Source organism: Setaria viridis, chromosome 1, assembly GCF_005286985.2.
Source record: "Setaria viridis chromosome 1, Setaria_viridis_v4.0, whole genome shotgun sequence".
Taxonomy (NCBI): domain Eukaryota; kingdom Viridiplantae; phylum Streptophyta; class Magnoliopsida; order Poales; family Poaceae; genus Setaria; species Setaria viridis.
The window spans coordinates 39,832,315-39,855,182 of record NC_048263.2 but is presented as its reverse complement, the minus strand read 5'-3'; the positions used below and the strand labels follow the sequence as shown (position 1 = coordinate 39,855,182).

General features: G+C 49.8%; 5 protein-coding genes across 5 annotated transcripts; 3 read left to right on the top strand and 2 right to left on the bottom strand.

Moving 5' to 3' along the window:
- Nucleotides 1–768: 768 nt before the first annotated feature.
- LOC117841401 (DNA replication licensing factor MCM5) lies at nucleotides 769–5,543 on the top strand. Its single transcript, XM_034721757.2, has 19 exons — nucleotides 769–1,026; nucleotides 1,124–1,238; nucleotides 1,329–1,472; nucleotides 1,559–1,738; nucleotides 1,991–2,089; nucleotides 2,202–2,329; nucleotides 2,420–2,525; nucleotides 2,605–2,739; nucleotides 2,847–2,924; nucleotides 3,231–3,335; nucleotides 3,415–3,506; nucleotides 3,627–3,759; nucleotides 3,886–3,981; nucleotides 4,053–4,147; nucleotides 4,227–4,317; nucleotides 4,459–4,568; nucleotides 4,730–4,859; nucleotides 4,940–5,041; nucleotides 5,128–5,543. The coding sequence occupies exons 1-19, from the start codon at nucleotides 860–862 to the stop codon at nucleotides 5,209–5,211; spliced, it is 2,190 nt and encodes a 729-aa protein (XP_034577648.1). The 5' UTR covers nucleotides 769–859; the 3' UTR covers nucleotides 5,212–5,543.
- A 92-nt stretch (nucleotides 5,544–5,635) lies between these two features.
- Nucleotides 5,636–10,791, bottom strand: LOC117841399 (ATPase 8, plasma membrane-type). Its single transcript, XM_072295788.1, has one exon. It carries the CDS (start codon nucleotides 8,472–8,474, stop codon nucleotides 5,817–5,819), a length of 2,658 nt encoding a protein of 885 aa, XP_072151889.1. The 5' UTR covers nucleotides 8,475–10,791; the 3' UTR covers nucleotides 5,636–5,816.
- Nucleotides 10,792–10,935: 144 nt separating this feature from the next.
- Nucleotides 10,936–11,679, bottom strand: LOC117841402 (large ribosomal subunit protein eL39). Its single transcript, XM_072295791.1, has 3 exons — nucleotides 11,520–11,679; nucleotides 11,311–11,414; nucleotides 10,936–11,213 (listed from the first exon to the last, which is right to left on the bottom strand). Exons 1-3 carry the CDS (start codon nucleotides 11,520–11,522, stop codon nucleotides 11,165–11,167), a joined length of 156 nt encoding a protein of 51 aa, XP_072151892.1. The 5' UTR covers nucleotides 11,523–11,679; the 3' UTR covers nucleotides 10,936–11,164.
- Nucleotides 11,680–16,525: 4,846 nt separating this feature from the next.
- Nucleotides 16,526–17,716, top strand: LOC117861228 (ethylene-responsive transcription factor ERF003). The gene is made up of 2 exons (XM_034744755.2): nucleotides 16,526–16,986; nucleotides 17,085–17,716. Exons 1-2 carry the CDS (start codon nucleotides 16,904–16,906, stop codon nucleotides 17,485–17,487), a joined length of 486 nt encoding a protein of 161 aa, XP_034600646.1. The 5' UTR covers nucleotides 16,526–16,903; the 3' UTR covers nucleotides 17,488–17,716.
- A 2,508-nt stretch (nucleotides 17,717–20,224) lies between these two features.
- Nucleotides 20,225–22,826, top strand: LOC117841396 (uncharacterized). The gene is made up of 7 exons (XM_034721751.2): nucleotides 20,225–20,506; nucleotides 21,216–21,518; nucleotides 21,614–21,657; nucleotides 21,738–21,800; nucleotides 21,945–22,077; nucleotides 22,166–22,216; nucleotides 22,291–22,826. Exons 1-6 carry the CDS (start codon nucleotides 20,377–20,379, stop codon nucleotides 22,198–22,200), a joined length of 708 nt encoding a protein of 235 aa, XP_034577642.1. The 5' UTR covers nucleotides 20,225–20,376; the 3' UTR covers nucleotides 22,201–22,216; nucleotides 22,291–22,826.
- The last annotated feature ends 42 nt before the right edge of the window (nucleotides 22,827–22,868 follow it).

The following is a 22,868-nucleotide window of genomic DNA, read 5'->3' as shown; positions in this document are numbered from 1 at the left end:
GGGTTTTAGGTTCGGGTTTCGGTTTTGGGTGCCCAGACACTTCACCCGAACCGAATCCACCCCATTGCCATCCTTAGAAGGACCGCGGCTGACGACATCAAAGAAATCCAAGAAAAATGTCCATCTCCTTTCTCCTTTTCAAAAAGGTCCCTCCACTCCTAGACGCGGATAGGTGAGCCCTACTTATTTTCCTTATATATTTAAAAGCTAGCAAAAAAACCTATCCAGATAAACAAACTCATTTTTTTAAAAATAAAAACACCAAGCTTTGTTTTGTGGTCACTATCTTTTTATAGATGAAGATAGGATTTTATAAATCATTGGACAACCTACATCTAGCAATACAGGGTTGAGGCCAACCAAACATGGTGACCATCCTCGTAAGTACAAGCTACCATGGCTAGATTATGAGTCTGCATGCTAGAATCCCTATCTTCATGCACAAACTGCACACAGTATAAAGCTTTTGCTCTTTCTTGAATATCTATAAGGATCATGTAAGATCATATAGCAGCCTTCTTGATATTCCTGACAACATTGAGGAAGTCTGTTGGTTGTTGCCTTGGCTTGTTGCTGTCAGTTTTTGTTCAGTTCAGTAGTTCATCCAGGCCCAGTAAATCCGAAGACAGCCCGGCCCATGAGCAATAGGCCTGCTTTTGAAGCCTCATCCCCCCCGGCCAACCCTAACACCAAGCAGTCGAGCAGCGCCCCTCCTCCCGCCAAAACCTCCACCGTTTTCCCGCCAAATCCCTCCTCTATTACTCTCTTCCCGCCACCATCCATCCGCACCCCTCGCAATCCTCCCAGTCCATGCCCACGCACCCGCATCCCTCTCTAATCCGCCGCCGCAGCAGCAGCCATGTCTGGTTGGGACGAGGGCGCCGTGTTCTACAGCGACCAGGCGCAGTTCCCCCGCGGCGGCCCCGGCGGCGATCCAGCCGCCGACCTCACCCGCCACTCCGCTCTCCGCAAGTTCAAAGAGTTCCTCCGCGGTTTCACCGGCCCCACCGGCGACTTCCCCTACCGGTACGCCCCCCATCACTCTCTCCCACTCTTTTCACTCTCCCCAGATTTGGCGTCTCCATGGCGAAACAAAACTTACTCCCGTGTTCATCTGGTTCAGTGAGAGCCTAGTACACAACCGCGACCATGTCAACGTCGCCATCGAGGACCTCGACGCCTTCGACGCCGAGCTATCTGACAAGATCCGCAAGTCGCCCGCCGATTATATTCCGTTGGTGCGTTGTCTTCTCTGAAATTTAGTTAGTTACCTGTGTGCACCGTGGTCCGTGGAGCTGTGTCTGACTTTCACACATGGGTCTGTGTAGTTTGAGACGGCCGCGTCCGAGGTTCTCGCCAGCCTCCGTTCGAAGGTCGCCGGTGAGACCGGGGAGATGGAGGAGCCCGTCACCGGAGATGTCCAGATCTTCCTCTCCTCCAAGGAGAACTGCCTGTCCATGAGATCTATTGGGGTCAGTTGTGAAACATTTCTTAACGGGATTCCCGTGTTGACTGTATTTCAGAGAATTCATTTCAGTGCTGCTGTTTGAAATTTCAGGCGGATTACATGTCAAAGTTGGTTAAGATTGCGGGAATTGCAATTGCAGCATCGAGAGTGAAAGCCAAGGCCACTCATGTAACTCTTCTCTGCAAAAACTGCCGGAGCGTGAGGACAGTGGCTTGCAGGCCAGGCCTTGGCGGAGCTATTGTGCCACGATCGTGTGATCATGTTCCTCAGGTATATTTCCTCAGCAATCCACTCAATTGTTGCAAAATCCCCCTTTTTTTGGGGAAAGGGGAACTTTAAGTATTCCCCGACTTGAACTCTTTAAAGACTGTATTCAGGCACAAGTAACATCCACAATCTACTCCAAAACAATCTTACATGCAACAGAAAAGAACATCTAGACAGACTTGTTCAGACTGTATTATTTTATCGTTAATGGTTATTTTCTGACAGTTATATATGTATGTGATTGCTTACCCTTAGCCTGGAGAAGAGCCTTGCCCTCTGGACCCCTGGATTGCAGTCCCTGATAAGAGCAAGTATGTGGATCTCCAGACCCTCAAGATGCAAGAGAATCCTGAGGTTAGTTGCTACTCATCCTTGCAGACTGTAGTTGAGTCAAAGCAATCCTGATTTGTAGTGTTTTGCTGGTGTCTGTTAAAAATGTGACTGACGACGATCTCCTTTTTGCTAGGATGTTCCAACTGGTGAGCTTCCTAGGAACGTGCTACTTTCTGTAGATAGGCACCTTGTTCAGACCATTGTTCCAGGGACTAGATTAACTGTTGTTGGCATCTACAGCGTCTACCAAGCATCTGCTAAGTATGATGAATCTGAAGCTTATTTTGTCTGTTTATTTATCTGAACTGGGTCAAGTACATGACTAATAATGGTGTTGGATTCACTTTGCAGCCAGAAGAGTGCTGTTGGTGTTAAACAGCCTTACATTAGAGTTGTTGGTTTGGAGCAATCTAGAGACAACAACTCGAATGGCCCCTCAAATTTCACTCTTGATGAGGTGGTTTCTTTTTTCAAGGTTTTCGTTGGTAACAAAGTTTGATCTATCTGTAAGGTTAATTTTTCTTGCTGCCTTGTAGGAAATGGAATTCAAAGAATTTGCACAGAGGCCAGATGCATATGCCAAGCTTTGCTCAATGATTGGCCCTTCAATTTATGGCCATTCTGATGTCAAGAAAGCTATTGCATGCTTGTTATTTGGGGGATCTAAGAAGGTATACCATTCTTATCAAGTGACTGATATGTTTCCACTGAAGCAATGCTAATCCGTTTACCAACTGACAGTGTTCTCATGCTGTGCTTTGAACTACTCTTACTGCAGAGGCTACCTGATGGTGTCCGATTGAGAGGGGACATTCATGTCTTGCTTCTCGGTGATCCATCCACAGCAAAATCACAGGCAAGTATCGTTTGATGATTTTATAGCATTTACTTTGATGGCAAAATAAAGTGACAATAAAACTCATTTGTCATACACCTCTGGTTTGACATTATGTGAATTTGTACTTTAATTCAGTATGAGTAATTTGACACTACTGTGTATGATTGTTTTGTCACTATTTAAAAGCAAAGGTCTGCTTTGCATCATGTGAACTTGTACTTTAACTCAGTATGAGTAGTTTGACAGTACTGTGTATGATTGCTCTGTCACTATTTAAAACTAAAGGTCCCTAGTTCGTTGACATGCATGCCTATGTTTCGACAGTTCCTCAAATTTGTAGAGAAGACAGCTCCTATTGCAGTCTATACATCTGGAAAAGGTTCCTCTGCAGCTGGTCTTACGGCATCTGTAACACGGGATAGTAGCTCGGTAGGTCTATTTCACTGAATTGTTTGTTGTTCACTGAAGTTCTGTTTCAAAGGCTGTAAACAGTTCTTTTCCTCTTCAGCGTGAGTTTTATTTGGAAGGAGGGGCCATGGTTTTGGCTGATGGTGGAGTTGTTTGTATTGATGAATTTGACAAGATGAGACCTGAAGACAGGTAGACATCAATTTAGATGTTCTTGTGAAACTAGAATAAACATAATAATCTTCCCTTTTTTTTGGCGTGCTTTCTTGAAACCACATTAACCTAGTGCCCCTTCTTTTTTTGCAATTCCAGAGTTGCAATTCATGAAGCCATGGAGCAGCAGACAATATCTATCGCCAAGGCTGGTATTACAACAGTACTCAATTCAAGGACTTCAGTTCTTGCTGCTGCCAATCCAATTGCAGGACGCTACGACGATCTTAAGGTCGATGAACATGTTTTTATTTACTCTCCTATTTACTCTCCAAGTGTTCACCTTTTTTTTTATAACTGTTGTAGTTATATATGTGAGACAATTAATTTGACAAATATTTCTTTTGCTGTTTACCAGACTGCACAAGATAATATTGATCTGCAGACGACCATTCTTTCTAGATTTGATCTAATCTTTATTGTAAAAGATATCAGAATGTATGATCAAGATAAGGTATGAAGCAAAATTCTTTCTTCAGCTTCTCTGTGCTATCTGAGAGACTAAATGCAACTTAAAAAATGTAGCGTATAGCGAACCACATTATCAAGGTGCATGCCAGTGGTGCTGCTGCCTCATCTAAGAACACAGAGGCAAGTGAAGGAGAGAATTGGCTGAAAAGGTACTGCCCATCTTGCCTTTTCTGTTGTAAAATTGACTTTATTTTCTTGGCTTCTGATGTATACTATTTTTATATATAGGTACATTGAGTACTGCCGTGCTACTTGCAAGCCACGGCTTTCAGAAAAAGCAGCTGAGATGCTGCAAAACAAATATGTTGAGATTAGACAGGTATGCACTGGACATTTCCACACAATTAACTGGTTTAGGATTCTATTCCTCTTATTCCAGATGTCATTCGCATTGCTGACCCGAGTCCAAAATTTCCTTTAATATAGCCCTTCATATGTGTTTATCTTCTTCGTTTTGCAGAAAATGAGACAGCAAGCTCATGAGACAGGGAGGGCCGCAGCGATTCCCATCACGGTGAGGCAGCTTGAAGCCATCATACGTTTGAGTGAATCTCTTGCAAAGATGAGATTGTAAGTACTACACATGCTACAGTTGCAGAGGCCATATATTTTTTTCCATTTCTTAAAAACACATGCTACAGTGGAAGATGTGTATATATCCATTCTCGTGTGCTATGCTTCTAGTTTAATTGTTTCATTACATTCATGACTGATGTTTGAATGACTCTTAGGACAAGCGTGGCTACACCAGAGCATGTTGAAGAGGCATTCAGACTATTCAATGTCTCCACAGTTGACGCCGCAAGATCTGGAATCAACGAGCATTTGAACTTGTCACCAGAGATTGCAAACGAAATCAAGGTTAATCTTTGCAGCCTGAAGTTAAAAATTCAGTTATCTAACCTTGCATTTTTGTAATGCCTTCCATTTTGTTCTGACAGCAAGCGGAGGCACAAATAAAGAGAAGAATGGGCATTGGAAGCCACATATCTGAGCGGCGGCTGATTGATGAACTAACTAGGATGGGAATGAATGAATCCATTGTAAGGATCTCATGATATATGCCTGAAATAATATTCAAGTTTTAAGCACACGTTTTCTGATAATCTCATCACTCAATGTGTTTCAGATCAGAAGAGCCCTTCTGATCATGCACCAAAGGGACGAGGTGGAGTACAAGAGAGAGCGCCATGTGATCGTCCGTAAGGCTTGATCTTGATGTGGGTGGAGAATACATATCAATGACATTGGAGGCGTCCTCTCCACAGCTGTGTGTATACCGTCAATGGAACTGCAACCCCTTCCCGGAGGACGAGGCACGCAGGCTCTAGCTTATCTCTGACTGGAATACTGTGATCTCCACAAGAATGGATGAATTTCTTGCATCGTAGAGATAGCCAGATGTGTAGCTGTACCACAATAGTCTGTTGCTGTGATCCTAAATTATCCAGTGTGATCATGTAGGCTTAGCTTTGGAACCAAAGTTCTAAACCTGTACTACTTACTCTAACTCAATTCATGGATGCAAAAGTTGTTTTTTCTGCATCTCAATTTGTGGCGAGGAATCAGTGCCCTGAAGCAATACAGTGTGTAGTAGCAAGACAGGATGTGTGCATTCACAGGGGAACAAGTGGTGATGACTGCTACAATACGAGATGAATTCAGGAAGAGTTTACAGGTTACATACAAGAAACACAACGCTGAACGGTGGTAGAAACCTGACTGACTGAAGTAAACACGTAACCAGTGCTCAGATCTCTCTCACTTGCAGGGGTAACAAATTAAGACTCAAAGAGACGCATACGGCGGCTTATCTTCTTACACGGTGTAGCTCTGCTGGATGGTGTCGATGTCGAGCCCCTTGAGCTTGACCACCGACTCGACGTGCCCCTTGAGCGTGTGCAGCTCCCTGAGCCTTGCCATCTCCGCGCGCTTGGCGGCCTGCTCGGCGAGCTCCGACAGCTCGCGGTAGCTGTTGGTGTCGCCGAAGAGGTCGGAGCTGGTGGTGGCCTGGTTGAGCCCGTGCAGCGTCCTCTGCGCCGTCGCCCACTGCGCCTCCCGCTCGCCCTTGCCGTAGTCCGTCCTGTTGGTGAAGGCCGTCTTGTTGTTGATGTTGTTCCAGGCCTTGCCGCTGAGCGCGTAGCGGATGGCGAACTTGAGCACGTCCAGCGGGAAGTAGGTGACGATGCTGAACACCCAGATGGCGGCGCCCCAGCCCCAGCCGATGCCCTGCATCTTGCAGAACTCCCAGTTGGCGTACACGGCGATGCACGTCGCCACCAGCTGCGCCGCCAGGAAGGCGATCACCAGCAGCGCGCCGGGCCGCTCCACGAAGGACCAGCTCCGGGACCGGGTCACGAAGATGAGCGCCTGGCTGATGATGCTCACTTGCAGGTACAGCGCCGCCATCAGCTCCTTGTCGTTCTCCTTGATGGAACGGACGCCGAAGGTCTTGGTGAAGAAGTCGGTGTCGTGGGCGAGGTAGAAGAAGAGCGCCGTGGTGAGGGCCATGTAGGTGCCCAGCACGATGCCGGTGGCGAAGATCTCCTTGAGCTTCCACGAGTCCGGGGTCGGGGACGGCTTCACGCGGTCCTTGGAGATGGTCATGATGGTGCCGTCGTTGAGGATGGCGATGATGAGCACCATGAACGGCGCGAAGTCGAACTCCCAGACTAAGGCCACGAGGAGGAACCCCAGCACGATGCGGATGGTGATGGACACCGCGTAGATGGTGTAATTCTTCATGCGCTGGAAGATGGCGCGGCTGGTGAGCACGGCGCTCACGATCACGCTCAGCCCGGGCTCCGTCAGCACGATGTCCGACGCACTCCGGGCCGCGTCCGTCGCGTCATCCACGGCGATCCCGATGTCGGCCTTCTTCAGAGCCGGCGCGTCGTTCACGCCGTCCCCGGTCATGCCGCAGATGTGCTTCCGGTCCTGCAGCCGCTTCACGATCTCGTACTTGTGCTCCGGGAACACCCCGGCGAACCCATCGGCCTTCTCGATCAGCTCGTCGATGTTGAGCCCGCCCATCTCGCCGGTCTTGTTGTCGCCCAGCAGGGTGGTGGAGGGGTACATGTTGCTGCCCATGCCCAGGCGCCGCGCCGTCTCCTTGCCGATGGCCAGCTGGTCGCCGGTGATCATCTTGACGTTGACGCCGAGGTGGAGCGCGCGGCGGATGGTCTCGGCGCTGTCGTGCCTCGGCGGGTCGAACAGCGGCAGCAGGCCGATGAACTGCCACGGGTCGCCGGCGCTCTCCTTGCTCTTCTCCGGCACCTGCTGGTACGACACGCCCAGGGAGCGGAGGCCCCGGTCGGCGTAGCTGTCGATGAGGGCGTGGATCCTCTTCTCGGCGTCCTTGCTCAACCTGCACAGCTCGATGATCTGCTCCGGGGCGCCCTTGCTGACCCTGTGCCAGTCGCCGTTGCCGTCGACGTAGGTGATGGCCGTGCGCTTCTCGACGGGGTTGAAGGGGAGGAAGTGGACCTCCTTGATACCGGCGCGGGCCTCCTTGGGGTCGGCGAGCATGCCGACGATGCAGGTGTCGATGGCGTCCTGGTTCTCGACGCGGGAGGCCCTGGCGGCGTAGAGGAGCACCATGTCCTTGTCGACGCCCTTGCCACACACCTCGATGAGAGTCTTGTCGACGGTGAGCTTGTTGAGGGTGAGGGTTCCCGTCTTGTCGCTGCACAGCACGTCCATGCCGGCCATCTCCTCGATGGCAGTCATGCGCTTGGTGATGGCGCCCTGCTGTGAGAGGCGGTGGGAGCCGATGGCCATGGTGACGGAGAGCACGGTGGGCATGGCGATGGGGATGCCGCCGATGAGCAGGACGAGGAGGTTGTCGATGCCATCGCGGTAGGCGCGGTGCTGGATGGGGTACATGACGATGATCTCGATGACCATGCCGACGGCGATGGAGATGATGCAGAAGTTGCCGATGGCCGTGAGCACGAGCTGGAAGTGGCCGACGTTGTTGGTGCTGTCCACCAGGTGTGCCGCCTTGCCGAAGAAGGTGTGGACGCCGGTGGCGATGACGACGGCCTCGATCTCGCCCTGCTTCACCGTGGAGCCCGAGAAGACCCCCTGGCCCGGGTGCTTGTTCACCGGCAGCGACTCGCCGGTGAGCGCTGCCTGGTCGACCTTGAGCGGGTCGCCCTCTAGCAGCCTGGCGTCGGCGGGGATGATGTCGCCGAGCTTAATGCTGATGATGTCGCCGGGGACGAGGATGGAGGCGTCCTCCTCCTTCCACTTGCCGTCCCTGAGGACCTTGGTCTTGGGCGCGAGGCCCGCCATGAGTGCCGCCGCGGCGTTCCCAGCGTTGTTCTCCTCGATGAAGCTGATGGTGGAGTTGATGAAGAGGAGGACGGTGATGCCGACGAAGTCCTGCCAGTCGGGAGGCTTGCCGCCGCCGTTGGCGAGGACGATGGCCATGAGCGCGGCGGACTCCATGACCCAGGAGAGAGGGTTCCACATGAAGCCCAGGAACTTGAGCAGCTTGCTCTCCGACACCTCCTCCAGCTTGTTGGGGCCGAAGATCTTGAGCCGGTTCTCGGCCTCCGCGCTGGAGAGCCCCTGCTTGCTGCATTTCAGGTGCTGGAACACCTCCTGGACCGGGACGGTCTCCTGCAATTGACATGGTGTCGTGCCGTGTCAGCCAGAGGAAAGCAAAGGAGGAAAGGAAACGTGAATCATGTGACGACGAAGTGGGAGAGGCGTATGTACGAGGTCGACGGTCTCGTTGCGGACGTCCTCGAGGGAGATGGACGCCATGCTGTTTTATTAGTTGATGAAAAGGGGATGGTGATGGGTGGAGGTGCCAGCGGCGGGGAAGGGATGGATGGTGTGGTGGTAGCGGCGGCCGCGCGCGGACACGAGGGAGGGAGAGGCGGCTCGCTCGCTCGCTCTCCCGGTTGGCCGCTCGCTCTCACTCGCCCTAAGAGCCTGCCCGCCCGGGTTAGGCCTTCATGGAACGGGACGGAGCCGGGCCCTGCCCTCACGCCTCGGTCCGTGCGCTGCTTGAAGACGAACATGCCCGAGTCCCCCGGTGGCCCTCTTATACCTTCCCACCGGCCCAGCCGTTGCGCGCGGGCGGACGGTTGCATGCCACGCCACGCGACGCCCGCGCCGCGCGTTGCCGAGCCGTGCGGCCGACCGCTGCCTCCTCTCCTCTCTCGGCAGCGAAGCCACCCGGGCTCGCGTTGCAAATTTGGAAACCGGCGTGCCGCCAGCGTCCATTTGGAGGACAGGTGTACGACGACCGTCAACAAATGAACAAACTCTAACTCATCGGTCCCGAACAACGTCAACAAATGAACAAACTTTAACTCTCGGTCCCGAACAAAACGGCAAGAGCGAGGTGAAACGCCATGTTTCAACTGACTGTCTCGCCTACTATTTCTTACTGCTTCTTTTGCATGCTTCTTCGGTCAAGTACACCAGCAGCATGCTTCTTCGGTTAAGGACACCAGCAGCAAGTTAGATTATGTGTTTCAGACATTTCAAAAAAAAAAAGCATGTGTGTTTACGAATGCTCAATGTGACATATGAGATGCTAAAAGTTTTTTAAAGCGTCTGCCCCACCTTTGCTGTGATATTCTGTTACGAATCGAGCTGCTGGGTTTGTACGACCACAACATTCATTAAAACCAAACAAAATCAGCCGATAGAACAATCCTAACAAAAGGACCGTTTTATTGATTGCTCCGCATAGACCACGCGCCTCCTACTCTTTTCGAACCGAAGGACTAGGCGAGAACAAATTTGCCTCACATATCATGTGCAAAGATTGCAGAGAACTCGCACAACCCAATGGCTACATGTCAACGCTATTTCGATCGCACATCCAAAATCAAAGCGTATCGAAAACTTTCACAGGAATGTCATCACGATTCACGAATCCCGCACAAAATCCATCACATCTTGCTAAGTCACCATTGCAACCTTGAAGCAACACATCAGCAAAGGTAAAAAAAAAAGAGCAAAACAATAACAGGGACTTCGATAACCAAGGGAGCATACTAGCACCAAGAGAACAATTGTGCAGGCGCATTATTCCATCAGACATAAGAAATGTTTGGTTAGTTTCTGGCAATGGAAATTTAGGAGCTCTAGGCCTCATCATCTTAACCCAACTGCGTGACACGTAATTTAACATTAAGGGAATTGAGTATTCTAATCAACTTCAGAAAAACCGGCAAAAAAGACTATGAATTAAGAAGGTGCACAATTAATTCTGGCATAACACATCATATTGTTTGAAAACTAGTTTCGCACCTACATCATCATCCAAGACATTCAGGTTATCAACCATGACGATCTGGTCACCACAACAACGGATCCACAGTTCCACACAATGCAGTGACCAGAGGAAAAAAACGGTTAATCTACAAGACCATAAATTGAAGCCGTCCAGGTTTTCTAAAGCACTTAGACCAGTACCAAACAAGATAATAACTTAGCAAGTTCAAGCATTTACTACAACTCCAGTACATGCACTGGTAATCATCTAACAAATGGTTGAATACAGACAACCAACAATACCCACAGCACTACACTCCAGATGTAATCGTCTAAGCAACAGTTGTCTGAGCCAATACAATCCAGACCTGCTCAGCAATGGAGCAAATCAGACCTGATATAAATACCAGAAACGAACCATTCGTCCATTTTCCATAGCAAATCATCATACAAACAATGAGATAGCAATGGTTGATTTATGAAAGTTATGCTAACAAAATCCTCGTGCAAGAACACTGCTAGCACAAGCACAATTCACGCATTCTATAGTACAATGTGTCCAAGAAAGGGAACTGCACAGGTCTGAAAGCTATTCTCGCATTCTATCAACAACTAACAATGGGGACATCATAATTGGCAGCATACAGGTAAAAGCAATGACTCCATTCATGCAACAGAAATAAACAAATGAATCAAATTTAGGCCTCAGAATAACTGCATCACTAAATATAGGGTAACAGGGGTCCTTTACTCATAGCAATGCAGCATGGTATCCAGAGTACTGCAACTCTCTTAACATCACCAAAATCTTAATAAAAGCATCCTGGAATCACTTCCTATCTTGCAGAAACACTGAAACACCCATAAAACATAAGATAGCTCTTAAACCCTAGCCTACCGACGCAGCAGGCGGTCCATCCCCTCGCTCAGAAGCCGAGCTTGGTGCGGCGCCAGTGCCTGCGCTTCGCGTTGTACCTGAAATAGACAGACCGCAGCAGCAAGGGGGTCAGCATCAGCCAATCTGCGTATTCTGAATCATACAAACGACAGGCACGGAGGAAGCGGCCGTCACCTGATGGTGTTGTCGGTGCGCATGCGGATCCAGTAGGGGATGGGGCGGTTCTGGCGCATCTTCTTCGCCAGCTTCTTCTTGATCCGGAAGGTCTTGTGCGACGGCTGCGCAGCCAAAGAAGCAAAGCAAACAAGAAAACGCGTCAGAGAAACATCGAAACCATGGCCGCGCAGGTCGAATTCCATGGAAGAGAGGGCCGAGGGGGTTACCATCTTTGCGGCGGAGACGAAGAAGCGGCGGCGGCGGCAGCGCGAAAACCCTAACTGCGTGAAGAGTCACAGTGGTGGACGTTGGGGATTATATAGTGGAAGCGAGAGTTGGGATAGCTTGGGCTGGATGGACCTCTCCTCCAGTGGTGGACTGAAGTGTAATGGGCCCCCAGGCCCATTAGGCTTATTGGTGTTAGATTGCTTTCTGTAAGGTAACAAGCTAGAACTTTCGGTCCATAAAGCCGGTAACGGGCTGGAATACATGGACGATAATTTGGGCCTGACGGCCTGGTTGGATGAAATTGGATCAGAATTTTCTTTTTCGTTTTCTTTTTCGTCTTGCTTATTGGTGTTTTAGAATTTGACTAAGCAAGATTCCGGGAATGTTACCATTCGGTCGTGAATTTCGCTCTGTCGCAGAAGGCGATTCCTCTCATTGATTGTTGGAGAAGTGGCGGCCGGAGTTAGGGCAGATGGGCTACCGGAGACGGTGATCTCCGCCGGGCTTAGGAAAACAGCCGGACTGACAGCGGGGCGTTTCTGCGACTGTGGTAATGGCCCCAGAAAAATTCTCCACCCGAGGATGAAATATTCCATTTCAGTCGATTCATCGCGCCATCGTTTTTTTTTTTTGTCAATGTGACAGTTAAATAACAACCGTCATGGTACCAGCTATAGATCCTGCTACCAGTACATGCGTTCCAAGTCGTAACCGCGATTCCCGGGCCGTCCAGATCCCTCACCTTCAGCCTACGGCTGCGCAATCAAGCCGATCAGGCGATCACGGCCTAAACAACAAGAACGGAACAGAAACGTCCCTCTCGAACACAGCTCAACAGTCTCCCAATGGAAAACGCGTATCCGGTCAAGGGGGAAGACCGAGATGATGCATGCATCAGGCAGCCAAAAAAACAGCTTCAGGTTCAGGTTCAGAGCAGTCTAACCTGATGATGCAGAATCCTACGGATCATCGTCGGCACCCTACCAGCATCGTGATCATGGACACGGATCACATGATCCCATGCCCACATGGGGGATTTCGGACGCTGTCTTGGCGCTCGCCGATCGCAATCCGTTTGGGACTGCATCAGGTGTGTATGAGAACGGAGGGAGAGAGAGCTCCCCGTTCATGAACCGACCGAGATTTTCTGAATACCGACAGGTCACAGGCGTCCCCCCAGCAGCAGCCTCATCTGCCGATCGAGCATTACGCGTGTCCGCAAGAGTTTTCCCGATGATTGCCATGATTAGCCGTGGGACAGTGCCCTTGCTTGCGATGATCATCGTCTGCATTAGACGGGGATAACAGGTCGCGATCACCTGATCATGCCCACATGGGCGTTTTACGTGCTGTCTGCCATGATCCATGCCCATGGCGAATGCCACCTGCCATGCTTGTGCTTTGCACTTCCATTGCCGAAACTGTCACCGGGGAAAAGATAAGACAAAAAGGGAACACATGCATGTTTATCCTGCAAATCACCAAGATTTGCTATGAATCTATCGCTCATGACCCGTGCAGTCAACTGGAAGCAACTTGAGCTAGTTCAGTCGCCTGGGTTGCCCGAAATACAGCTGAAAGAAAGCACCACTGAAGAAGAAACACAAACAAAGTGCAGGGAAAATTTTGACTGGAATTTTTCTAAATTATAAAGTTCTAGCTACGGGTTCCTGCCAAATTCAACAAACTAACGGCATCCTAAGAATAAGATCTTGTCCCAATCATTACATGTCATTCGGGTCAAATAAGATCCCACGAAACCCGGATCGCAGGCGACGTCTGATGACTGCGTTTGTCCAATGCTAAGCCGATTGGCAGTCACCAATACGATGATCGGAATTCAGATCCTCATGACTTCTGCAAGCTAGTAACAACTAACAAGTACTCATGCTAGACAGTGACAGGCGAGCTGTATACAAAACTATCTTCAAAGTTCAAACCCTCGGTAAGCTGTTTATCATTGTCATATTTGCAATGGCAAGAACTCGCTGAAAAAAAAGGGGAAACGTCCATCAGGCTACCGCTCGCCAATTTTTTTACTGTCTGAACTGAAATGTCCCTGCAGCTAATTCAGGTCTGGATATTATTGTCCATTGCGGATTGGATAGGGTGGTTGGAACTCGTAGTTGACAGTAACGTGACGATGTCAGGCTCAGCACCCAAGTTGTTTATGCGTGCGCTTGGACCATCGTTTCGTTTCAGGCTTCAGCTTGTGCCCTTGTGCGTGCAGCCTTGTTAACAACCGTGCCTAGCTTCAGACTCCCAGTGTGATCCAGAGATCGCAGAACGGTTCAGAAAAAAACTTTGCAGCCAACTGTGTCGACCATGGTAAAAGGCGATTTGTTTCTATCGCCCTGAATTTCAGATGTGCCATCCTATGAATTTCGTTGAAATGAGTGGCGTTCGAGATAAATTTTGCAACGGCGATCGACTTGCGGACCATTTTGCGACCGTGACGCCCACAGGACTAGAGCAGGATTTAACAACTGCGAGCCGAGCCATGTACAGCAGCTGCCTAACAGGACAAAGCTCTGCAAGAACTGGCCTGATTTGTCCACATTTACCAGCTACGGAGTTGCATACTACGCGCTAGGCTTTAGCTGCAAGTTCCGAAATCCTTTTATGACGCGGTAATTTCGTTTCAGAATTCAAGTATTCCAACAAGTCGACAGTTCACAGGACAACCCAGAGAGGGGGAATGATGGATCATTTCCAATTTTTCATGCTCAATACTGTCATTCGCCTGTCAATACGCCGTATGGACAAACATCACGCTTAACAAATCTTAGACTGAATAAATCCAGTAACCGCTAGCAACATCGGAATCGCACTGAATTGAAATTAACCAATAGTCTGTACCTGGGAGCAAATGATCTGAAGCCGACCAGGTATCTTTCACCTCTTCAGAGGAGCAGAAGCCATGGATCCCGCCGCAGCGCCATGCGCTCAATCCCACGTGGCTCCAGAGACCGTTTGCGCTGCGCTAAGCTGCGAGAGGCATCTATCAGTCCATCCATCCTGCTCAGTCGTAGGCTGCGCAGCTAGCTGAGCCTACACTACGGCCACAACGCGCGTAGGGCTGCGTGCGCTGACGAAGACGATAAGCCGATAAGCAAGCGCGTCGCATGTACAGCCGCACATGCGCGCGCGCGCGCGCCAACGGCCAACCTCTCTTCGACAGCGAGTAGTACGTGGTAGGCTGGTAGCCCCCCTGAATGCTGCATGCGCTGCATGCTCTTCTTCCCAAGGCCGCCGTGGGAGTTGGCGCCCCGGTAGCTAACGTCACTGGCTCGCTGGTCGCTGCCCGGCTTCGTCACCGCCGGCCGGCCGCCGGCGAAGCATGCGGATGCTGATGAGCGCGAGCTGATCGATCAGCGGTTGGGCTACACCAACCTGCGACGGCGCAGTAGTACCATGCGAGACGTACGGGGACCATCCTAGCTCCCTCGGCTTGGTTTGATTTGCATCTGCTGCTCTTGGGGCAGAACGCATCTTTATGCACTGCCATGTTTTCGGCTGGTTTTGTTTCAGTCTCAGTACTGATCAGGCAAGAACAAGCACTGCAGTCATGACATACACAGCGTCAGACGATGATATTCTTGCATGCCTCTTTTAGATTAAGGATCTTGCGTGCCTCTTGGAGTCGATCGATAGACGCTGGTCATTTATTAGTTTTGCTCTAAGTCCTTTTAAAAAAAATTATGATCAAATTTATAAAAAAACATATTAACGTCTACGGTACAAAATAAATACACAAATCTAAAACATTTTATATTGGATTCATACGTAACTAATTTGATGCTGTAGTTAGCGCTACATTTTTCTATAAATTCAATTATTTTTTAAAAACAAATAACTTAGGATAAAAGTAAAAAGACATGAAGAGAGTAAGGCCCTGTTTGGTAGAGCTTCGGCTTCTCATAAAATGGCTTCGGCTTCTTCGGTGGAGTGGCTTTTTTAGTGAAGCTGAAGCCGTTTTGCAAAACGTTTGGTAAAACAGCTTCTCAATGGCAATATATGTAATTTTATGATCACTTAATGCTTGGAGAGAGAGGAGAAGCTGGTGAAGCCACTTTTTTCGGCTTCTCCTCTCTAGTGTAAGCCGTTTTGCGGCTTCTTCCCGGCTTTGGTGGTGAAGCCGTTTTGAAATTGGCCTTTGGTAGGGCTTCACCAAAAACCGGTGGAGAAGCATTTTGAGAAGCCCTACCAAACGGGACCTAAGATGCACGAGTGAGCCGAGAAGAGTCGGGGGTGAGCAACGCGGTCGTGCTGTTTCAACTAACAGCGTAGGATCATATCGTCCTCCTGAGTCCTGACCTATATGGGCAGTATGGCCGTCCTAGTCCTATCACAGTTCATTTTATTAGTACACACGAGCTATCCGGAGGGCTGATGTAGGGGCTCACGTGTGCCATGTCTTCTATACGCTCGCTAGGGTTGTGTGGTTTAATCTTTGATGGCGCCAGATTTGGGTGCATGCACGGGCAGGAACGGTGCATTGGTGCTTGGAGATTCCACCCTACTCGGCGCCTTTTCCCCGGCATCTCATGTGTCTGATTTGCATGTGAGCTCGTGTTTGTCGGGCTCGCACCGTTGCACGTTCCCGGCCGACGGCACGGGAGACGCCACGGGCAATCTCCAGCATGCTCCCTTGTCTCTACGGCGAAAGGTCAGCTAGCACAAAGCAGTACTCGTCAACACAGGGCTGTGAAAAATCCTTGCCGATGCCCTATGATCTCTCTCTCTCTCTCTCTCTCTCTCTCTCTCTCTCTCTCTCTCTCTCTCTCTCTCGTGTCTAGACACACACTTTTTCATGAACATCCCTGCATGCTATTGCTATGCCTAGAGAGAGCATCTTTTGGATTTGTGATGTGAATCTCACCATGTTGCCACAGTAGTGCTCCACTCGGCCTAAAAGTTCAGCACAGTTGGGTGATAGCTCACAACAAGCATGACGACGGCGACAAGGATTGGCCAGCCAGAGGACTAGAGGAGGAAAGGAAGAGGCAGAGAATACCCACGAGAAGACCAATCAAACCACACCCAAGTACCCAACTCAACTCAAAGGTGGCACGAGGTGGGCCCCCAACGACCGTAGAGACATCTACGTCGGCCCACCTGGTAGCCGAGACCCAAGAGTAGATTCCCGTTTGCCCTCCCCTATTTATAGGGCTCCCCTCCATGTCTCGCGAACGACGAACCACTCCCTCCCCTGCATCATAAATATCTCTAGCTCTCCACACGCGCGCAGACGAAGCGCGAAGCCACCGAACGAGCCGAGGACGACCACGATCGAAGGGACCCATCATCGCCTGACAGGAGGGCAGCTCGCCGCTAGAGGAGCCGTCGCCGTCGTCGACCGCCGGCGCCGCGCCGTCCAGCAATGGCCCGGCCGCAGCAGCGGTACCGCGGCGTGCGGCAGCGCCACTGGGGTTCCTGGGTCTCCGAGATCCGCCACCCTCTCCTGTGCGTAGCGTATAGGCCATGCGCCCGACCTGCTCTCGCTTCGTCGTCGTCGTCGTCCGGTCCTTGATCATGACGCGTTGGCTGGGGATTTGCTGCAGGAAGACGCGGATATGGCTGGGCACGTTCGAGACGGCCGAGGACGCGGCGCGGGCCTACGACGAAGCGGCGCGGATCATGTGCGGGCCGCGCGCGCGCACCAACTTCCCCGCCGACGCAGCCGCATCCACGTCGTTCCTCTCCGCGGCGCTCGTGGAGAAGCTGCACCGGTTCAACCTGGCGTCTGTGCAGGCCGCGCAGCGGCAGAGGGAGGCGGCGGCGGCGGCCGCCTCCTCCGCCGCGGCCTCGGCCGCAATGTCGATCGGCGGCGACGCCTGGACCGCCTGCGACTCGGGGACGCCGACGGCCGCGGAGTGGGGCGGGAGGTTCCTGGAGGAGCAGCACGTGGAGCAGATGATCGAGGAGCTGCTGGACTCCAACTTCTCCATGGAGATATGCTATTAGTTAGCTCTCTGTTCTTGCACCGATGAGCTGCTTGCTCTCTGTTCTCCTGTGTCAGCCGCTGCAGAGCTGCTTGCTCTCTGTTCTTGCACCGATGAGCACTGCAGCTGCGCCCCTGCTTTTGCATGTGTGCGCGTTGCTCTGCATCCGTGCATAGTAGTCTGATTGTACGAGTTTTCCACCTGGTAGTGTATAGTACTCGTAAGTAGCACCAGTATATGTTGTGCATTTTCATCCGTGCAGAAGGCCCCGGGCAAAATAGCTGAATCGATAGACTACGACGTTACTCTACCCGCACTGTTCATGCATCATAGCCCATGTTTTAAATCGTGGGCTAAGACATTTAGCACTCATCCTCATCAAACATTTAATAACGGGCTAAATAGAACTATAACGGCAAATAACCGCTAAATTGTACATGGAAGCAAATAGCGGTATCCCAGCTACATTGTAGACATATTTGTAGGGAGAAGGTGTTTCATCAATCAAGGAGGGAAAGAATGGAAATGGTGGGATCCAGTGGCGCAATATTTTTTTCTTCACCGATTTGCCTTCTCCGAGGCACCGTATCTACATGTAAGTGAGTTACAATGACCCTCCAAGTCGCCGACCCGAGTTCGAGTCACGGATCTAACCGCGGATGGCTCCCAGATGACACAACAAGATAAGTTCAGGGACTGTCGTTGTAGTTTACTCACGAAAAAATATTCTTATTTATTATAGGAAAGGAACTACATGATCACAAATAAAGGTGGGATGGAATTTTGTTTTGCCATGGTTCATTGGATCGCCATAAAACTCATCAAAATACCTAATTCGGATTGCAAAGCAGGGGAAATTGGATATCAATGAACTAGCTAGCAGAGTAAAGCTGAGCCACTACTGTTATTGCCTCGTTGGTGTCACCACCTGCATCGAACTACTAGACTGCACCACACATGCCTCTCTTCACCTATTGGTTCCAGGGGGCAAATAAAATGGAGGTCACTGGCTACATGAGATCCATTCCATTCCATTCCATTCCATACAGGCAATCAGGCGTAGGCCATCGTCTCGAGGCCTCGACTCTTCAAACACCTGGCGAGCCGCGAGCGCATGACGCTGACGAGCACATCAGTATACATCACTCAGGTTTCAGGTTTATCAATCAAAGCGAGCCCGGCCCTGTGATGACGGACGGGACGGCATGCCGGCATGGATATCCAGGGAGGATTCACTTCGCCACGGCCCACTGCTGCCGGCATGTGCCGTGCCGACGTCGCCCCCGCGCACGACATGCCAGCCGCGGTCAGCCGCCCCCAGCCAGCACCCTGAAACCCAAACCTGCAAGGGACATCAGGTGCTCGCTACCTTTCGCGCAGCTGGACTGATCGGCCCCGCCCTGCCTCGGCCAAGGACAGGGAGGCCCGGAGATGAGCGCGGCAGCGGCAAGTAGCATCTGCCGCGTCGCAGTTTTCCTCGGCACCATGGGTGGTGGTCGCGCGAAGCGGGCAGCCAGGGTGCGTGCTCGTGAGCCTCGGTCGCGGGTCTGCCTGTGCAATTTTCTTCTGATCGAAAGCTGCTGCTTTGCTCTGTGTTTCCTGGATCCTGATCGTGACGCCTGTTCAGTTTGATTCCTTCTCGTGTCGCATCATTGCTCCTACGGCCTATGCAACATGTTCTTCGTTCCATTTATGTAAGGCCTTGTTTAGTTATCAATTTGGGAGTGTCAAAGTTGGGATTTTGTCATAAATGCGTAACCGTAGCATTTCGTTTGTATTTGTGAATTATTGTCCAAACATTGACTAATTAGACTCAAAAGATTCATCTCGCAAAGTACAACAAAACTGTGCAATTAGTTTTTGATTTCGTCTACATTTAGTACTCCATGCATGTACCGCAAGTTTGATGTGATGGAGAATCTTTTTTTTGCATAGTGCTAAAGTTGAAAATTTAGGGTAACTAAACATGACCTAAACCAAGCTGGCTTATCTGAAGCTCTTAGCACGATTCGGTCATGATCCAATCCTTGCTCTTAGCCAGTTCGCACGTTTGCAGTAGTCTAGTGGCTTGCGGCTAGCTGGATTCCTGCAGAGAGGAAAGAAGATAGATAGGGCACCCGACACACGCAAGGACTCTTATCGCTTTGTTGCTCCTCTGAGATGGTGGGGCAGTCAAATTTTTTGTGGTTCCAAGGATAAGGCCTGGCCCTAGCTGGTTGCAGTCCTTGTGATCTTGCTGCCCTAAGATTTTGCGGGGACAGATGATTGAGAGGGTCAGGGGAGGAATCGTGCATGACGTGTTTCGGTGTTCGTGGGACACAGCTGAAGCATCCCTTGTGCTCCTGCCTCCTGCTCGGGTGCCACTGTCTCTGCTTCCGCATGTTCCCTCCTCTTCGGGGGGAAGTCACAGATATCACCCGAGACGGATTAAAATTTCAGGTGCTTTTTTGGTTTGTTAATCAACTGGTCATGAAATGATAGCTGTCACTTGGCACCAGGGCGTAGCCCTTCATCTCTCAGTCAATTCCTATTTTGTACAGAAACATCTTTACTTTTTTTTTTCGTTTTCAGCTGATCTGAAGTACAACGAACATATTTTTGTATAAGGAAGACATGAATAATGAAATTCGAATAAATTGGAACGAAAAGGGAAAGCAGTCTGGCCCGATGTATTCCGTACATGGGCCAACTCGGGCCCTCTTAGCTAACACATTGGGCCGTCAGATTTGAGCGGAGCGTTCACTCGACTTCGTTGTTTCCTCCCCGCAGCCGTCGCCACTCTTCTCCGACCTCCGCGTGCCCGCTGCCCCCGTTCGAAAATTTCCCCTTGTCGAGGGTTTCTCTCCTCCCCCCAAATCTCCATCCGCATCCCCTCGCGTCGCGAGATCCTGCTCTCGGCGGAGCTGACGCGATGCCGCCGAGGAGGAGGCGGCGAGCGCCGCCCTCCAAACCGCAGCCGCAGCCGCAGCCGGATGGGCAGGAGCCTCCTGGCGACGACGCACCGTTGGAGGAGCGGCTGGCGTGGAACAGCCAACAAGAAAGTACGGCACCCTAAACCGCTCCCTCTCTCCTTCCTCATCTATATGCTAGGGGAATGCGCTAAATTTCAGTCCTTGATCGACGCATCTTGCAAGCATATCATCTGGCCGTAGTTTCTGTAAGTTGGACAAGACTAGGATGCGAAGGATTTCGTTGCTCTGAAGTATTTTGCACTAGCTGTGCCGGTTGATTAACCGGAAGGGGTGGAAAACTTGGTACCGATTCTGAGGAGCTTTACTGGCAGAAAAAAAATCCACGGCTAATTGAGCTCACTATTCGAATTTGTGGACTGAAGAATCATCAGAACCTATTTTTAGATGATGGAATAAACGTATCCCAGCCTCTACATCCAAGGATGTTTTGGCCGTTCATTATTACAATAGCGGTACCCGCAGCAAAGCAAGAATGAAAGTTCTTTCCGAACAAAAGATAAGAGATCGGAACCTAACAAATTAAGTGAACAACAGTAAGGCCCCGCCCTAGAAAAACCCGATTGTAGGTTAAACAGTTCATAGTAGTTCAATTTTTGCAGATTTAGAAGAGTGGCTTCAAATTATGATTTCTTAAATCCTGCTTAATTGCTAATCTTGAAGGCCATCTGTTTTCTTCCTCTATCAGCAATGCATGGCATAAAATGTACTGTTCATTGCATTTGAAATTCTCATGCAATGATAATGATTCGAATTGGTAACCCAGAGTTCTAATAAACAGGTGAGCGCCGGATTACTGCCATCAAAGCGATAAAAGATGCAGAGGCTGGGAACATACGTTCTCAGATGCAATTGGTGCGGTCCTACTTTTCCAAGGAGCAATTAGAGGCAAATGCATTGGAATATTTCAAGGAGAACCTGCCCAATTTATCTATTGTCCCTAATGAAAAATATGATGTGCCTGAGCTAAAATGGAATGATGGAGACAAATGCATACTTGGGGACTTTATAGATGACAAGATTCTGCAAGCCTCAATTGCATCATTGCCAACTGCTGGTGGCCTTCAATTCCCAGGGGATTCAGGTTCGACCACGTCATCTACCTCTAATGGTTTATTTGACTTTATGGGAACCAACCAGTAGCAGCTTGCTTAAATGATTTCATCACTGCATGTGCAGTCGGGAAGGATTTCTACAGGCGCACTAGCAGTTTCAGCGATTTTGTAAGTATTTCTGCATGTACTGACACCAGATGTTTCTGCTCAAGCCTTCAATACTCTAACAAGTGTATGTTGCTTTGAAGGCTTGGAGTGAGCTACCTGATGGGCAAATGGCAGGAACATCAGATGCTTTTCAGACACCTGGGGTATGCATTTTTCTCCTTTCCAATTTACAGATTTGGTAAAACATTGTATTACTAATTTACTATCATGTTTGCTTCAAGTGGATGAGTTGCTTCTGGATTGCGTTGCAATCTCACCTTTTGTGTTTAAACATAATGCTTCAACAGGCTGTGAGTAACCGGCTGTCCTTCGGTATGACACCCAAAACTGTAAGGTTACCCAAGAATGGCGAGATGCTGCTATCTGTGCACGGTTCACCTCTTGGGGTCTACAAAGAAGAAAATTTAGCAGCTATTCAGGGTATCCACCTTGCCCCTTTGCTAACTTTCCTGTATCGGAAGCCTCATTTGGTGTTTTCCCGTTAAGTAACCATTTTTTATTCTTCCAGAATCTGGTAATGGAAATGAAGATGCTCCCTGCTAATGCACTAAACAAACCAGTAAGAAAGTTGTGTGATTATTAATTACTGCAGTTGCACAACTGTCAGGAGGTTGATCATTGTTTACATTGCAGGATGCTGCCAGCCATTGAGGTCTTGGCAATAACTGTAGGTGCTGATCATCAAGAGCCTGACATTTGTTCTCTGTTAACAAATTCTGCGGTACTGCTGTCGTGTGGCTAGTGAATGGTATGGCGCCCATATCTTATGGATCGAAGCTGACAACCACTGTTGAAGCATCTCTAATCTCTTGATCATATCTTAGAGCATGTATTGGATAATGACCGATGGCAATAACTGATGTGAGGTTCGTAGACTGACTGAGTAAAAACCTCTGTTGTTCGGACGCTACTCCATGTACCCTGAATTCAGTGTATTTAGGTCACTCTGTTCTTTTTTTTTTTAAAAAAAGATATCTGTAATTTGAATGTGATGAACTCTGTTGTAGGACTCTGACTTCTTTCAGCAGTGTTGTTTGGTTTGCTGCCAGGGAGGTCGGCAAAACCAGTTGCCGTGCTGCCTTGTTTCAGCCAAACGTGTTTATATATGATTTATGAATTGAGACAATTTATCCTTTTTATATGTATGAATACTATGAATTATGAACTGAGACCAATTATCTTAGGCATGTGCTGCCTCGTGCATTTCAACT